We start from the raw sequence: 18450 nt of genomic DNA, 5'->3' as shown, positions 1-18450 counted from the left end.
AAGGGAAGGGAAGGGAAGGGAAGGGAAGGGAAGGGAAGGGAAGGGAAGGGAAGGGAAGGGAAGGGAAGGGAAGGGCATTGTGTTGCATTTGCTGTGCATCTCATCCTGTTGTTTTTTGCTGCTTCTTTTCTTGCATTTATTCACTGTTTGGAAAGAGAGTTCACAGTATGAAGACCAAAATACCATGTAAACAGAAAATGCATCTTTTTTCAATCAAGAAACATGCTGTGAACATTTTCTAATCTGGGATGCACAAGCGGGCACACAAACAATCACACTCTAGTCAGTAAATTAAATTTGTTGGTAGCTTGTGTCACTTAGCAAAGATGGCACTGGCTGTCACAACAGTATCTGACATAACTAGAATTGGTTTTATAATTGTGAGATATCAATGTAACAAACTTGAAGTTCACTCTTCTGGATTAGTCTGTATCATTAACATGGGTTCCTTTGCTCACTGTGCTACCCAAAAGCTACTTCAGTTCAAAGGCAGACATTTTATTTCTCATGACAAATTACTCCAGGGAGTAGTGGTTCTGCAGATACTTTCATTTTTGAATGTTAATGGATGTAGAGTATTAATTAACTGCATACCTTAAAATTAAATTAGACTTAACCACATTTTTTTTCAGCTTCAGCATGACTTTAAGCAGTTTTAATAAAAATGGTATATTTTCCACTCTGTTTGAATTCTGTAAGTTCCTGTTTTCCTGTATGTTGATGCCAATGGAAAAAATGGCATAATTTTAAAGGAACACAGAAGGCCAAATTCTCCATTAATCCAAGTCTTTTGTTTTTCCAGAAAATCCCCAAACTGAAAGATAAAACCCAAATGAATGAAATAGTCACACATAATTATCTGGATTAAATAATGGTATCAAAATACAAGCATGGCTGTATAAGTAAGTAGGAAAGGGGTTAGGTAAAATTGTTATTCCACATTTTATTACCAGCCTTTTGTGTTTTCTATGTAACTATTTAAAGCCCCCAAGCCCTGGTGATAGAATCCCAGCCATGGTGAGGCAGTTTAAAAAGCTACAAAGACATCCTCTTGATGTCTTGTGAAAGCAATCTGATCCATCATGGATACATCATATATTTTAAAAATTTAAACCCTTTTTTAGGGGTGTGAGATTAGTATTTACTCAATCCTCCTGAAGAGGTGTGTACACTACACACACTACACTAAATACTCATTTCTAGTATAGAGTTTAAATCATAAAGCAAGAACAAAGAAAGGCCAAATGTTGGTTGTCAACAAACACCTCTTCATTTCTGCCTCAGAACAGTCACTCTACAGCTGCTTCTACAGTCAGTCCTTGCAGGGGAGTTTCTACCCAGGGATACTCTGCACAAAATGATCCCCAGGCTTCACTTTCCCACTCACTCCCCTCACTTCTGATTTTCAAAGAGCTCAGGAAAGCTTTGTCTCTAAAGATCTACCAGCTACATGAAAGTCCTACCCAAAATCAGATATTTGGAGGATTATCCGTGAGCAGCAGTTTGCCATTTAGCTATCTCACTTAGTCCATCTAATGCAAATAAACACCATAAAAATTAACTGAAGATTTATTTTTTTGTTCCTCCCATATAAATCCAACTGCAATACTAACAGGGAGAGTAGGAAGGAGCAGCCTAAAGGAAATAACAGATGAGATCTGACTGTAAAGAAAACTGCTTTCAAAAATATAAACATAGAAAACCTGTAATCAGTAAATACCAAGAAAAAAAATTTCACAGTTTCTTCCCACATTCTCTCCCTTTCTCATTCACACCTCTCTTCTTTCCCAGTTGCTGTTTGGCATTCAGAAAGCACAGAGCTGTTGTCACCAGAGCCGTTTCCTTCACCACCTGAAAAAAATGTACCATCAATGGTACTTGTCTCCCTCTTTGAGACAAGAATCCTCTGGCTGAGAGGCTAAGCACCATTATTGCTAGCTGAATTTCACCACAGGATTTAGATCTGCCATGGAAGCACCCCTGGAAGTCTGTAGGGTTTAATGATAGGGATTCTGAGTTTTTTTTCATTTGGGATTATTTTAAATCATGCCAGAAAAGTCCATGATGCTTTAGCAAAAAGCGATAGATCTCAGCTAAACATCTGCAAGGATCTGTTCCCTGTTCAGACAAGTAAGAGCTGTCTTCCAGAAACTTTAACTGATACCATTTACTTCCAATTGCTGGAAGATGTATTTGTGCAGGTCAGGATGGTGGTACAATGGACTTTCACTGCTCATACCAAAGACAGAATATAATTGAAATGCAACCCATCACTGGAGCCCTGGCAGATGAATAAAATGAAGAGAACAAGGTGACAATATTAGCCACCATGACAGTGGGCTCAAAGTAGTCACTCAGATGTCTGCAAGCATCACTGCAACCCAAATTTCAAGGGCAAGTGCAGAGAAAGGCAATGAGATAGCTTTCTGTGATGGGAAACTTGAGACACAACACATTTATCCATCTGAAAATTTAATACATCAGTAGTCAAGTCTAATGTCATAGGCAAATCAGATCTGGAGTCAGTCTCTTGGTTGCTCTACCAGAAATTAAGGCTCACCTGGTAAGTTTTTAGCTGTCATTTCCATTTTATCCGTTTTTTTAAAGACATGAAGGAGCTAAGACTGATTTAAAAGTAAAAATTAGAGCAGTGTGGTGAAAGTGATAAATTACCTCAGCAGAACTCTTCAGACCAGCTTGCAAGACGGTAAGAGCATGTCTAAAGATATCATACTAACGGAACAGTAAGCAAAGTGGCAACAGCCTGAATGAAAGATTTGGTCAGCTGGGTGAGATAAAACCTAAAAAGATTTAGAAAACTTAGTCATAGCTCAGGTATAAATACCCAGGGCTGGGCCAGAAAAACAAGTAGGAAAACAACAGTGCCTACAGTCATCAAAATATGATGCAATGGCAATCTGCAAGCCAGAGCTTTGAGGAAGACCTTTAACTTGAAGGTGAGGCTGCTGAAAGGGCTTTCAGCATGTAAAACTGTTTTATTAGAGCGTCAATTGGAACTGCTAAGTTCTGAAGGACAGGAAGCTCGCCTCTGTTGCATGGAAGAATAAAAGAACTGGGTGAAATCAAAAGTATATGATAATGAATCTTGCTGCTTCTCCTTACAGGGCAGGACTGTCCCCTCCAGCCTTGGTCTCAACTCAGCAATGTAAAGTCTTTCCTCAGAGCAAACTCTCTCACTTTCCAAAGCCCTGAATACTTATTGCCCTGCTACTTATTGCAGGATCTGCTTCCTGCTGTTCACAGGAACCTTCTCATCTTCACCTCCACTGCAGGCCTGCTGTGGAGGCATCTCTTCCCCATCTGCTCTCCCCACCCATAGCCCTGAGGGCCCCTTAGCTGCCACCACTCAGCTGCTTTCAGGGAAACTACACTATCCCTCTGTCAAACTCTGAGGCAGGAGAAGGCAAATTAAATATTCTGATTTCTTTCTTTCTGCCTGGAGACAGTCCTCAACACAGCACATGGTGCCTGCACAGCAAATTTAACTATGAGAACATTTGCATTTTCCATCACTGTGGGCGCAGTACAATTGACTATACAAAATGCAAGGCAATGCAGAGGTAAGAAAGAACACAGATCAAAAGTAAGCTGTAATCAAGACTACAGCTTCAGCTATCATAACCACCTTCCATCAACCTACTGCCACCTATCTCAACTATTAATTTATCATCCGGTGAGAAAAAAAAAATTATTTGGACATTTGAATTTTGGAAAAATTGTTAATATAATGCTTAGGGAAAAAAAATATTTTTAAAGCATAGCTTATACTACAGCCAAGTCCAGTAAACAAGGACTTAGAGTGAAAAATGCTATGCAAAGTCTTCATACCATCCAGTGTCTGATTTCCTTTAAACATAAATCCCAACATGAAAGTCATGAAGCTAGGGACTGGAGAATGCCATGAAGCCAAAGGATTTGGAGAGCACAGAGAACTTTGTAGCATTGGTCCATTTATTTTAGAGGCACAGGAATGGCTTCTTAGTGCTACAAAGGAATCGTTTAATAGCCCAAGGGAGTTGCAGGCTTACATGATCTACTGACACCCTTTCCTCCACAAGATATTAGAGCACATAGATGAAACTTCTACTTTTGGGTAAGCTGAAAACATTTCAGAGGAGTCCATGCCATAGAAACACTAGAGAACTTTAACAGCACTTGTCTCAATATTGCACATCTATGGCACAATACACATACACACACACACACATATATATATATGCCTATAATGACCACTAATCAGAAATCAAAGCCATTATACATCAGCAGCAGGGCAAATGGATGTTATTAGACAGTTCATTTTTCCATTTTCTGACCTTTGTGCATTTCCAGTCCAGCTGTAGTGCTATGTTAATGTATCTTCTTACATTTAACTTTGCTTCAGTGATGTGCAAATCAGTGCACAAATTAGAATCAAAATGAAAGGGCTGGCCTGAAGGTCAGCCAGGCAAGGTTTGGTGCTAGCGGAAGGGATTGATTCCTGATGCAGGCCCATTAGTCACAAGGCAGAAAAAAGTGGCAGTACAGTAATGAGGGTACTCTTACCATCTACAGAGGAAAAGCACAACTAAGAGCTGTCCATATTTTCTGAGAGCACTTAAACAACCTCCCAGGAACAAGAAGATAGAAGCTGGAATATGGGGCAGTGATTGGAAGAAAATTCTTGGGGTTCAGAAAAAGGAAGAAAATCTCATTGTGAAAGTGCTACAAAAGACTGATGAACCCAAGAGTGTGTGATAAAAGACACACATATCACATTAAGATTTGTACTCCTGCAAGTACATAAACTAAACAATTTTCTGAAAATCAACAACAAAAAAGACATTTTTCCAGTTTTACATGAGCTGACCCCAAATTTCTCCACTTCATGTCTAACTAAGAGCAATTAACAATCTTATGTTCAAGACATTTGCACTGAGTCAGTGATAATCCACTCACAGTTTATTACATAAAGAACTAGGAAGTTTCTGCAATGGAATGCAACTAAGTACAAAATTAATTTCTTATTTTCTGTTAAAATCGGTAGCGGCAAAAACAGTCTTGTCTCAGCAGTTTAGCACAGCAGGGGATGAGAAACAGCCATCAAACTTACCCATTACAGAAAAAAGATCTGAAAACACTGCCAATATTTTTAAAGGACATATTCAAGTACACAAGAATAGGAAAATATGCAATATGGCCTGAATATAAAATCTCAAAAAGACAATTATAAGGAAATTAGAATAGGGTCAACATGATAATATCTTTAATCAAAGTAACAGTACACAGCTTCACTCTTTCTTTCCACACTACAAAATGAAAGAAGTAAGCTTAGCATCTGCTCATATACAGTCAAATACTCCGAAGTGTACAATACTCACCTTTGTTCGTGCTTTATGATGCACATAATAGGAAATTTATACCTTTTTCTTGATTGGTTTCAAACACCAGAAGCAGGCAGAGGAGTCTACAGCAGTACCAGACAGAGGAAGGATAAGCCATTTGCATATAGCACAACACACCCACTCTTACCCTCTTACCAAGCATCCTCATGTCCACAAAGGCCAGTGTGGACTATGCCAGATTCACAGATACACAAGTCCTCGTGACTGTGGTGGCAAAGACTAAAAGCCTCCATTCTTCACCATTTCAAACCCAAGGACAGTATTTATGGACAACAATCATGGAAGGAAGAAAACCAAACATTCTGTAGCAGGTACTACTATCAGTTTAATCCACATTTTAAAGTAAACAATCATCACTCTAGATGAAGAAGAGGGTTGTCTCAGAAAGCCTGTGTGTCCCACACTGGCTTTCTGTTCAAGAATCATTCCCACATTGATGCAAAGCAGGACTCTGCTGGCCTCCCAAGAATGCTACTTAATCCAAGGGGCTTTCAGGAAGGAGGAGGTTAAGAACAAGGATGCTCTTCTCTGTTACAGGCTGAAACAACTGCTGCTCTTTGAGGTGATCCCCTGATACTCCCACTGAGAAGCCCTGACCATGCTGGATGTCCCGTTTCAAGTTCTGCATAGCACATCACTTACCTGATGGATTTTTATAACCAGTGGCTTCCGTTCTTCAAGTACTTTGTCCATGAAAAAGATCAATGTGTACAGAGGTCCAGATTCATTCAGCTGAAGTTCTGAGTACTTCAGCCACCCAATTTAGGAATTGGTGGCAAAACTCCCTGAGTACTCAGAGGGAAGGGACAGGCTCCTTGTGAAAATGACTGAGACCCAGGTAAGGCTTTCCCAGACAGAATTCAGTTCCACCTCTCTTTATCCCTTTTTAAGGAGTCAGTGACTGTTGGGATGCTAGGTCAGGCATGTTAGGTTAGGTAGGAAGGAGTCAGACCTCTCAAGCTGCAAAATTTTGTATTATATAAAGGTACGTGGGCAAAGCACTCCTGAGGGCAGCAGAAAACATGTATTCTAAGTGCATTAATGGATGCAAAATAGAATTGTAAGGGAAATTAAAAAAACATACTAAACCACTACCTGATTACCTAAGAATAGTCTAATTTTGTAGACTACTATAAAATTGTAAACTAGACAGTATACCCAGAGAAAGAGCACAGAAAATAAAATACTTGGTGTAGTATATGCCCTCTATGTACAGGTTTTTTAAAAAATGTAATACCAGTTAACATAGTAGAGGTTTACAGGAAAAGCTGTGAAGATATTCTGCACAATTTAGGAGACTAAAAATGAAATGATGTAGAGTAAATATGAGTTTCCGAAAGATATCCAGTAATGTACACTGTTTCCCAGAACTGTCAGGTATAATTTCTCAGTCATTGCTCAGAAGCAGTCCAAGATTTCCCATATCTCTTCCCCAAAGTTCAGCAACTGGAGGAATATTTTTTTTGTGGAAAGCACTCTTAATTTCTTATACTACATGAGAGTTATAAAAATCCTACCATTCTCTACCATGAAGAATGCATTACACCTTCCACTAAGACAACTGTTTTACTAGAAAACAAGCCTTGTGTGATGTCTGTAGTGTATGTTGCTACCAGACACAAGAAGAAAAGATTTGTCTAATGTACTACACAGGTGTCAGGCATAGCTTATTATGCATAAAGTATACACACAAAGAGGCAACAGAAAGCAACTAAGCACAGATATCAAAAGAGAAGTTTTTAATATTAACGTCCTTTCAGATACAAGTATAAATCTTTGCAAATGCAATACATGTGTACGTATGATACATACATATCATGTATGTATCAATCAAAGGATTTATCCTCCAGATCTATGCATATAGCATTCCCACCATCCATGCTTCTCTTTTTGCCTTGACACTCATGTGCAGCACGAGTGGATCGATACACACCACAAGCCAATTATCACCATGACCTGTGTAAAACTTCTGTTGACTCTGTGACTGCCACCCCCTGAAAGAGCAGTGTGCACTTCCCCTCCTACCTCCCTCTATTCCAAGCTTTTGGTAAGGATCCTGCTCCTCTGTGCCATGTCTCTCAGATCACAGCCCATGCCATAGCCATATTCCAGGCAACCATGCACCTTCTTCTCCTCCCCATCCTTTTGTATTCTCAAGGCCTGTCTCCCCTTTCTCACTTGTCAATACCATTGTCCCCACACTTGTAGGTAGGAAGGGACAGGACACACAGCATCGCTTACTGTACCATCTATAAGACAGGAACTGCATTAACTCGTGGGGACAATAAACATGCAAAACCCAGGAGGGCTGGAAGGATGTTCTTTTCACTTATGGTTCTTTGCAGCTGCCCACGGTGGCTGACCCCCACTCCACAGCAAAGAGAACATTAAAAACGTCCTGTTTCATTCACTGCTGCTAGACTGTCATGCTTCTTACCTCCATCTGTATTTCTTTAAGAGTGTAAGTGTTATGAAGTGTCAGCCTCTTAGCCTCCTCAGGCAGTGAGGCAGGTAGGTACCATTAGCAGTCTGTTGAGTATTAATGCCTGTATCAACCACTCCTTTGATCTACGAACAACAACAAACCATTACAATAAACCAGTCTTTCAACCAGACACCAGCTTCAGAACATGCCCTCAGTTCCATCATCTCCTTTTCAATGAGGCCTGAAATATTCTCTGACATTTTAAAATTAATTGGCTACAGAGCTTCTGTTATTACCATATTACCTCCAGACAAATACAGAAATGCCATCCAGTTGAGTGTGCTTGATCCTGCTTACTATAAAGGCAAAACTCCCCTTGATTTCAACGGGGAACAAAGTGACTTTGTAAAGCAAAGGAAAACCCATATAGCTGTCAACAGCTGCAGCTAACAAGGACTAATCCATGCCTGGAAAATAAAGAATTCATATTTTAACTAAAACACTTTAAATGTTTTCATCCATGGACAACCTGTTCTGTTGGAAAACACATCACAAAACATGTAGAGCAAGTTGCATTTTGGAATACAGACCACAGCAACTACTCTTAGAATGAGATCTCAAAACCTAAAAACAAACATGCGAATTGATGGGTTAGGATTAATTGAAAACATAATTCATTTTAGACCATGATATCCGAATGGCTTTTTTTTCCTATGCAATCATAAGAATAGAAACCAACACATTTTTCATTTTTTCTAAAGAAAACTGGAACACTGAAGCATAGTCATCATTACTGCACGTTTTGTCTGATGCCACTGGATGTCAGTGAAAATGACAGAATGAAAACTTCTTGCAAGTACTAAGAGTTTGAATTCCACTTTTAAGTATGCTTATTCTTAACAGATTGTCTCCTCATGTACGTACACTTCTGGGGAGACTGTGCCAACAAAATACCTGAAGTTTGTTGTTTAAAGAAACATGTATCATGACCAGCATTTTGAGAATCAAGAGTTCCTAATTTGCACTGCAGAATGGTAAAGAAAAGCTGACTTATGCTAAATAATGACACAGATCCAATATTTTATTCTTGAAAATAATTCTAATAAAATTAAAAACTTGATGCTAGTGATTTTGAACCCACAAGGCATAGTTTAAAGGGTGAGATGTTTCTGTTCCTGGACAGGTAAAACTAAGATAAGTATTTCCAAACCAGACTGCTACTTACTGTTTCATCTTTATTAAAAGTTGATTATGTTTAGATTGTATAAATCATAACAAGCTTCTACTATAATTGTATTACTAAGAAAGCAAAAAAAAAACTGGGGAAACTATGCCTAGAGAAAAGTAATAGTTCCGGTATTACAATCTCTAGTTGAGGAACAAGATTCAGACTTTACAAAAAAGAACATGTGGTGGCTTTATCTAGGGCCCAAAAACTCCTACATGAGAGAAGAGAAACTACATTCAGGGACTCTGTTTTCATCTAGATCACTGTAAGAAAAATCTGAGCCACATATCCAAGGTTTCCTGGGGAAATGCTAGCAAAGGCTAGATGAAATGCAGCCTGGCAGTTTCCCCCTGGAAAACAATTACAGGCATAAAGCAGATTTTCAGAGCAGAAACCACCCATAATAACTGTTGCAGTCTAGTTCAAACAGATGAGGAAGAGCAAGCTGCTGCAGGTTCCACCAAACAAATATAAACATAGAAAAGAGACAAGCCCTGTGACTACAATCTCCAAAAAAATCCTGGAGTTGCACACAGAGATGGGCAAGCTCCACGGTGACTGTATGATTTCTGAGCTCCATCCATAGTGAGCTGGCTGCCAGTACACCTCTACCACAATAATTAAATATTGCTATGGGGTATCACACAATCATATGTAGAGGTCTGTACATCTGTTTACATTACTGCATGAGGTTTTAATTTACTTTTTTCCTCTTTTACTCCAGCTCAAAAGGGTTTCTAGTCCTATGTTCAAAAGGTCCTGTGAGAGTTTTCAAAGAAGATCTGCAAAGGTGATGGGAAATACTCTGTTTCACTTGCTCACAGACAAAAGCATGAGAATGGTTCTGAATGAAGGTCATTTAATTTTAATGAGGACCATTAGTTACAGTTAATACTTTTTTGCTGCCATTGAATCCTCACAGAAGAAAAGTAATTACAGTTTTTAACACTGCACTTAAAGTAAGGCCCAAAGGAGAAATTTTTTAAATCTATTTTTCTAGTAACAAATCCTCTGTCAAGGAAGTGTCCTAAATTCATCAAGGATTAGGTTTTATGGCATTGCAATGAAAGTCTACAGTTTCATTAATTAGTATTTATAGAAGCCTGCACAAGTAAGCAAGTTGGAAAACTGTTCAGCTCTGCAAGCCTTAAACCTGAGTTCTGGAAGAAAGACTGAGACACACATGTTGCCCTGCAACAAGGCTGTGGCCATGCAAGCAGCCATGGCCTGCTTGGGTGTCTCAGCATGGGAGTCTCAGTTCTGTTCTTCTAAGGACAAGAACTTCCTGCTGTCCAATTTTGTGCACAAATCAGTGAAATATGCTTTGGTCCACAGATGCTACTTTAAATTGATTTTATTACTTGCTAGATGAAATGCTATTCAATTTAACCCTAGGCAGTAAAACTGGAATGTAAGTGACGTTAAAACTTGACTTGTGAACAGGCATTTCCATTAGGAATTAATGGAAATTCCTACACTCCAAAGCATAGTGTAGGAATTCATTTCTGAGTTTGTGTGACCAAGTTTTGGTAGCAGGGGACAACAGAGGCAACTTCCATGAGCAGCTGCCAGAGGCTTCCCCAATATCCCATGGAGACAGTGGCAGTTGGCTCCAAGAGGGGTCCACTTCTGGCCAAGGCCAAGCCCATCAATGATGGTGGTAGCACCTCTGGAATAACATTGTTAAGGCAGGTAAAAAGTCTCAGCACAAGACAAGACAAGACGGGTGCAACGAAGTGTGTCAAACTATTATGCAAACCCCAGTACCACTGAAGGAGGCAAAGCAAGTGCTTCAAGCATCAGAGCAGAGATTCCCCTGAAGCCTGGGATGCAGACCATGGTGAGGCAGCTGTGTCCCAGAAAGTCTTGGATGCCCACAGTGAAGAAGAGATCCACCAGTAGCCCAACCTGTCACCCTGAAAATTAAGTCTTCTGATCTTGTTTTTCATAATTGTAGCTGCTTTCCCGGGAAAGTAACTGTAAATATAGGTGTTTATGCATTCCTTCTAAGAAGGTGTTTATGCATTCCTTCTAAGAAACGTCCTTTGATGGACATTTCGCATGACCAGTGTGCTTGGGAAGGTGGTATCTTAATTATCCACCCCCTGATCATTGTCGAGAATCTATAAATACTAGAGTCAGAAAATAAAGGTTGGTTCTTTCCTGTTCTAACACTGAAAAACATTTGTGTGAATCATTTTGTGTCCTTTAGCGACAAGGACCCCAAGCCAAAGCAGAAGGATGCCTGAAGGAGGCTGTGACCCCATGGGAAAGTCACACTGGAGCAGGCTCCTGGCACAAACTCCATGGAGAGAAGAGGCCACCACTGGAGCAAGTTTGCTGGCAGGACCTGTAACCCTGCACGGAACCCACACTGGAGCAGACTGTGGGAAGAACTCACATTGGAGAAGTTTGGAGAACTGGCTCCTATAGGAGGGACCCCACAAGAGACACCTTGCTAGAGCAAGGACTGCTCCCCCCCTGGGGAGGAAGGAGTGGCAGAAAAAACATGTGAAAAACTGGCCCAACCCCAGGGGGAGAAGGCATTTTTTAAGATTTGGTTTTATTTCTCGTTACCATACTCTGATTTGATTGCTAATAATTTAATTTGTCTGAGTCAAATCTGATTTTCCCTTGACAGTAACAGGTGAGTGATCTCTCCCTGTTCTTATCTGAACACACAAGCCTTTTGTTACATTTTCTCTCCCCTTGTCCAGTTGAGGAGGGGAATGCTAGAGTAACTCTGGTGGGCATCTGATGTCCAGTCAGGGTCAGCCCACCACATTATACATATATACACAGTATGTCTGCAAACAGACAAAGACACTAATTTAACAAATTTATCACTTGTAACACATTAGCTCAATAGCCACATACTAATGTTTCTGGTACTTTTTCTCTCAGTATTAGTGATAAATTGATTGCTGTATTTTTCTAACCTTTAACCAGAAGATAAATGTTTACATTAAAGACATTCAGGTCTGATTCCAAAAGTATTCCTGGAAATAAAAACAAACAACCCTGTTAGCAGTGGAATTAATACAGCTGCTTTCCTGCAGAGCTCTATCCTTCATCATCACCAAACTGTAAAGTCACAGCTTTTTCCTGTCCATTTCAATGCAAAACAACCACCTAAGGCAAAGGTAATGATAATCCCAGAGACTTTGCCAGCTGCTTAAGCAGGTGACAAATGACTCTACCTGTCTTTCCTCCAGTCCCAACCTTGGGTCTTTCTCTTCTTCCCAGCCCCTGAGGCCTGTAGAAACCTAATTATCTCAAAGACTCCTTTCTGAAATCAGCCAATGGCTTCAGAAGTAATTAGGTAAGAGACTGACAGACAGAAAGGTCAATGAGAAGTCTGATCATCCCAGAAAGGTAGGCTATAAAAAAAATCATATATAGCCTCCATCAACTGAATTGATTACTCACACGAGGGAATTTCCTCCTGTGTAGAAGTCTGTAGAAATAGGTGTTATGGTATTTCAAAGGCCATTAGAAACACACAACATAAATCTAATCAAAGTGACTTTGGTGGGAACACCTCCTGAACAAATATGCAACACAGCACTACTCCTTTTCTAGCTCCCTTCTTCCTAATTAGTATTTTGTCATAGAGAGTTCAGTGTGTTCTCATTCTGGTTGAAAATTTTAGTTGCAAATTAAATAAAATATGCTTATGTTTTTTGTATGGATTTTGTGACAGATTAACAGCTTACTAGTAAAACTGGTGTGAATTTTTTCTCATGTGTTGAATAAGGCATCAAGTGCATAATTTTTCTTCACGAAGCAAAGAAATTAATAGAGGTGGAAACTCAGTGTCATGAAAAATGGACTAATTAAAAATGCAAAGTAAAAAAAATCATTTATATTTTTCATTTTTAAATTCCCAATTCACTTAAAGTATATATTCACATAAAGAGTCAGAGATAATATATTTGACAGAGCTTTCTTGGTGTATTGTAGAATAATTTTTTTTACTATGCAAATAGCTCTGTAAATAGTTTAATATTAATAAAATTAAACATTAATTGACTTTAATTAGACTTTTATCATATAGAGGCTCAAAAAAAAGAGGATTTTTTCAGCCAGTTTATCTGCTTTAAAGAGACGGGCCACATTTTGAAAACATCTTTGAATTTCCCAGTAAAATCAAAATATTTGTAATTGTCACAACCAAAGTATATCCACATCATGCAAGAGCAAAGCTGCAAAACACTATGGAAACAATGTAGGTTCCCAGTATGGAAAATCTGGAAGTTAAAAGCATATTTGCATTTTACCAAAAGAAATTATAATGCCTTTTATTTCAGAGTTTTAAAAAGTTCATGAGTTTTTTGCCGACAACAGCCAGTAAAGCAACAGAAATTTTAAGTGGCATCAAAACTCTGAAGGCACACATCGTTTCCAATGTCAACCATTTTATCCAATATGGATAATGGCTTGTGCATGTAGTATGGATCAGTGCAAAAATGAATTCAGCTTAGGTCTCATCTTGCATGTCTCGGATCCGATGGAAAATGAGGCCTAGGTTGTTTCAAGGTCCGTAAAAGTTAACAAGTCTTGAAACCACTTCTGTCCCATACTCCTGTCCCCCTAAATACTTGAAGTTAGATGGAAATTGCCATCTTCACAACCTTTCAGTTAGGTGATGTAGAGGGCAGAATAGCAATTGTCATTGGATTTCCTGTTAAGTGCCCCCTTCCTAATTACCTGGATGATAATATTGGTCAGTTGTGCTGTCTTTTAAAGCATGTCTTAATTTCTGGTGATGCCTTTAAGCACATTTGTGTTTTTCCAAATGTATATTAGTTATACAATAGTTATTTCCTTACATGAATGGCAGATAATAAGAAAATACAGAGAATTGTTCCTTCAATTAAACTGATGCTGGAAATAGAGGCCAATGTAAACTGGAAGAGGGAATCATGCCAAAAATTAATCTGTTTCCTAATTTCTCCATTAAGATGTAACTGCAATCCCAGCCAATATTTATATACTCTAATTAAAAAGATATTAGGAGAGCAAGGGCTCTGGCTTACAGCTCCACCTCTGTTTCAACTCCTCTCCCATATCTTGCAGCCATTGCTGGGATCACCAGCGCAGAGCTGAGTCTACAGAAGAGCTGGGGTTTCCTTCATGCTTGCAGGCTAGCTAACTACCATCCCTTTTGCACTCAATGGATTTTGGCAGATCTGTTGGCTCTTCTGCCTATCAGACAAACATATAAGAAAAATTACAGAGTTCAAAGCACATTCTTTACATATTTTGGTTATCGCTAGCACCAAAAAAGGCAATACAAATATGTAAGGCACAGCTTAAAGGAAAGGGACTGCAAAATGCTTTATTTTGGACATGGGGAAATGCTTTTGTCTGGGAAATAGCTTTCACTATAGATTCTACCAAGATGTGCTATTTTATAAAAAGTAATTCCTATAGCTTATTTGTTGTTGTTGTTGTTATTTATTTTTGCTTGAGAATTACACTGCAGAATGATATCTGAAAAGTTTCTGTCTGTTGAGTCCTAAATTAACCCCAGTAACAACTGTACAGTAACAACACTTGGCATAGGAAAAATAATGGATCTTTTTCCCATAAATAACTCTTTTTATTGAAAGCATGAACTCCACATGTGATAAATTCTAATTAAAGAATAAATCATTGTTGTGTGTCTTAATGTAAATACACGGAATACTACAAAAAGCACATGTGCTGTGGTGGTCCCTGATAGACCAAACATAATGTAAAACTCATATTGGATAAGGTTTTTTTAATTGGTGGATCGGTAACAGCCCTCTTTCCCAATGAAGGACTAAATCCAAAGCAAAAGGTTAATATGCTGTTCTGTGTCTCATAGAGTAGATTCTTTCAAAGGCAGAAATTACTTGCAGAAGAGCCACTAATGCCACTAGAGCATTAGCACATTTTGTAACTGGGACCTTATTTTGATTGTGTTATAAGATTTTATTTTTGGCTTTGTTTCTATATTTTCCTTCCAGTTTTTATAGCCTGCATTAAGATTTGAGCACTTGACTGAGGGTAACTTTTCTATACTGGCTGTACAGTTAAGGGAGAGAAAAGGGTGTTCTGAAACAGGAGCATGACTTCACTCTATTGACTATATAGGGCATATGGAGAGAAACTAATTTGAGAAATTAAATTAGATACTTAAACACTTCTAAATAGTGCTCAGGCCTCCCCAAGGATTTGGAAGGGTCCTACACTCCTTGTACCCATCGAGTCTTCAAACTGCTTAGAAATACTGACACTTATCTTCAATGCCTATATTCTAACTCAAAAGCCTTATCTGGAAGGACAAGCAAATGAACTCGCAGGTACCTACTGTTGATTACCATATACTAAATTGTGCATCTGGTTTGATCTTCCTGAAGTAATCCATGCTGAGATTAAAACGGAAACTAATTTTTTTTCTAATAATGGCAATAAAGGAAAGAAAGTTGTCCAGCTGGAAATTTTGTTATAAACTTAGTTCAACATGATTTCCATACAGGATGAGGAGAGGGGAGGTGAGGCAAGGAACTGAGGAAAGACTTTTCAATTTAGGAAATATTTTTTCCCTCCATACATAGAGGAGAGTGGTAGAAACTGAACCAAAGCTGCAGTTAAGGAATTTTGTCAATAAAAGATAGGCGATATATCTAATAGACAGCACTTTGTGACAGTGATTGACACCACTTTGGTACATCTGAATAGAGCTGTCCATGCAGATTGAAGACCAAGACTCCCTTATCTTAAGCACAAGACCACCCTGAGGAGAAAAAGCACTACAGTCAGTTGAATAGGCTGCAGCAAATAAGTAATTTGTTTTCTTCCTGCTGCTGCATCAGCTACCTATCGCTGGCAGGATTCTTGGTGGAATGTATTTAACGCAACCTCCTGTGGTGTTGTATTTAAGAGTCCAGAATTGCTAAAGACACTTAGCTAGCAGTGAGTGATCCATTCACTTAAAATTTAGGAAAATCTTCACTACAAATAAATTAGAAAATTCTGCAAATACACTCCTTTTGATGCCCAAGTAAAATATGGTTTTACTGATAAGTTAAACTGGTATTATGCACACTGCTTTACTAAAACAAACCCTATTCTCAATCTTTTTCATACCCCTTCTGCTATTAAACACACTCTTCCTTTTAAGCCTTTTCATTTGAGCAAAAGATGCAATCCTACCATGACCTGCATCATCTTTGGGAAAGAGAGGGAGGTTGATATTTCACTTAGTTTGTTGGGTTTTGTCCTTTTTGCAGAGTAATAAAATAAACTGCCAGGTACTTACCTGATGCAATAGCTGCAAAATGGAAATGATAGTCATATGATATGTCAGCTTGTGAACAGTTTCCATTAACTAGGACATTCAAGGATTACTCTTCACCGAAGAGTCTTTCCATGGTTCTTCATCACATTTTGTGAGTCTATATGCTTGTAGAATACTAGTGAGCTTGCAGCTGGATAGAGGTGAAAGGAAGAGTGCTGTTGGACACGTCCACAAAGATTCTCAGTTGTCATCATTAAGAAACTTCATGTATTTCCTCAGCAATTACAGCACTCCTTAATTTGCAGAGGCTCAAATGCCTCCCCAGCAGAACTGCTCATGCCTGAGGCTCTCACTGGCTACTATGAAGTGCAGAACTTTAAAGAGAAAGGATACATCCTCAGGAAACTGGAAGAACATAATGCCCTATGACATACATGGCTGTTCACTGAACTCTTCCTCTTCACAGAATTCAAATTATTTGGATGATTAATAAGAAAGGAAAATGTAGAAGCAAACACTCAAACAAAAGCCCCAACCATATCAACATTTCAGTGACAGAAATAACAACTAGATAAGCTTCAGTGCACATTCTGGCTCTCTTTGATAACGCATAACAATTGAGAAGACTAAGCTGTGCAGGAAGATGCATACAGCAGCAGTGTGTTACGCATGCACATAATCTCACAGGTTCCTCTAGTCAGTGATTAGTGCCATAGTCATACATCCCTGCATCTCACACATTAGTGTCTACCGTGATGGCTGATTTGTGTGTCGTGATGACTCAGAATTAATTCACAGTTAGAAGCTGTAGGTTTCAGAAAATGCCTTGTGAAGGTGAGTGGTTGATGCATTCTGTGCTTTGCCTAGGCATGGATACGTGCAACTGCAGTGTTACAGTTGCCTGCTGCTCCCAGGACCTCCTTGCTACCATCCTATAATCACCAGGTCTTGATTCAATAAGAATTCTTGGGCTGCCCACACAAAACAAACCCAACACTGACATCAGATGGATGCTTAGGAGGTTACAAAAAAAGAAAAAAACCATAAGCAACAAAAGAATCACTTCAAATGAAACTTGATTGGGTGTATTCTTGAAAGGTGCTCAAATTACCTGAACCGCTTTGTTTGATCTTAAACATGGACCGGGGGCAGCTGCAACGAGCTCCGAGCTTTGGCACATTCCATTATATGAATGGTAGTGAATTTATAATGGAATGGTATGGATGGTTTTTATAATCAGAAAAACACACTGACCTTAACACTACACAGGTGGAGCAGCATAATGACCCGCCAATTGTAAGCGCATCAATTCCTGGGGAAAAGTTCAATGAGGTTAACTCAGCATGTATCCCATAACCAACATAAGCGACATTTAAAAATACTGTTTTTTCTACCAAAGCCTGTCTTTGACAACATTTTATTAATTGATTTGTTCCACTGTTCGGTACCAAGTGTACCTTACCCATGTTAGCAGTGTACTACGTTACATTCCAGTAGAGCTGGACATTGTCATGCACTTCAATGCTGAAATACATGTGTTTTAAAAACTAAGAACAGTATTAAGTACAATAAACTTTTCAGACTGTATGAGATTAAGTATAATATCCATTTAACTTAAGAAGAAACTGAAGGAAAACAAAAGACTACCATAGAGGAGTTTCATTGAAAAATTCTCATACTGAATGAGCTTAGATGGGTGCCAGCTGACCAATATTTCCTCTTCCCATCAATTTATTGACAAACATGGATATTGCAGGGACCAGCCACAAAGGAAGTAAATTTCAGTGTACCATACTGGAGCAGACCAGATATCCAGTTTGAGTAGTCCAATATATAGTTTGAATAGTCCCAAGATTAGACCGCAAAATACTGTGAACAAGGTTCTGCTTCTTTATTCAGCCTCAAACAGTTTTGAAACTTCCACATGTTACAAAACTGTGCAGAGAGAAACAAAGAAACAAAGAGAGAAACTTAAGTCTGAATCAGGAAGAGCCAATCAGCATGGACAGAAGGCTCTTCAAACATGAAGTAATAAAGCTTTAAAATACAATTAGAAAAATGAAAGACATCCACAATTCAGCCATATCAGCAACATGTATGATGCCTATGCTTCAGCTCATTCACT

At 38.9% G+C, this 18450-nt stretch overlaps 1 protein-coding gene across 5 annotated transcripts in view; it reads right to left on the bottom strand.

Moving 5' to 3' along the window:
• The window catches only part of HECW1 (HECT, C2 and WW domain containing E3 ubiquitin protein ligase 1), a 263533-nt gene that overhangs the window by 170522 nt on the left and 74561 nt on the right, over positions 1 to 18450 (bottom strand). Inside the window, exon 2 of one of the 5 annotated variants that reach the window (XM_015618821.2) lies at positions 17580 to 17637. The exons of the other annotated variants lie outside the window; for them this stretch is intronic. Within the exon in view, the coding sequence (XP_015474307.1) occupies positions 17580 to 17606 (27 nt within the window). The 5' untranslated portion in view covers positions 17607 to 17637. The remainder of the gene's footprint in view (positions 1 to 17579; positions 17638 to 18450) is intronic. 5 annotated transcript variants of the gene reach the window in all.

This window comes from Parus major, chromosome 2, assembly GCF_001522545.3.
Source record: "Parus major isolate Abel chromosome 2, Parus_major1.1, whole genome shotgun sequence".
In the NCBI taxonomy this organism is placed as follows: domain Eukaryota; kingdom Metazoa; phylum Chordata; class Aves; order Passeriformes; family Paridae; genus Parus; species Parus major.
The sequence above is the reverse complement of the archived record's forward strand: the minus strand, read 5'-3'. Positions and strand labels throughout refer to the sequence as shown.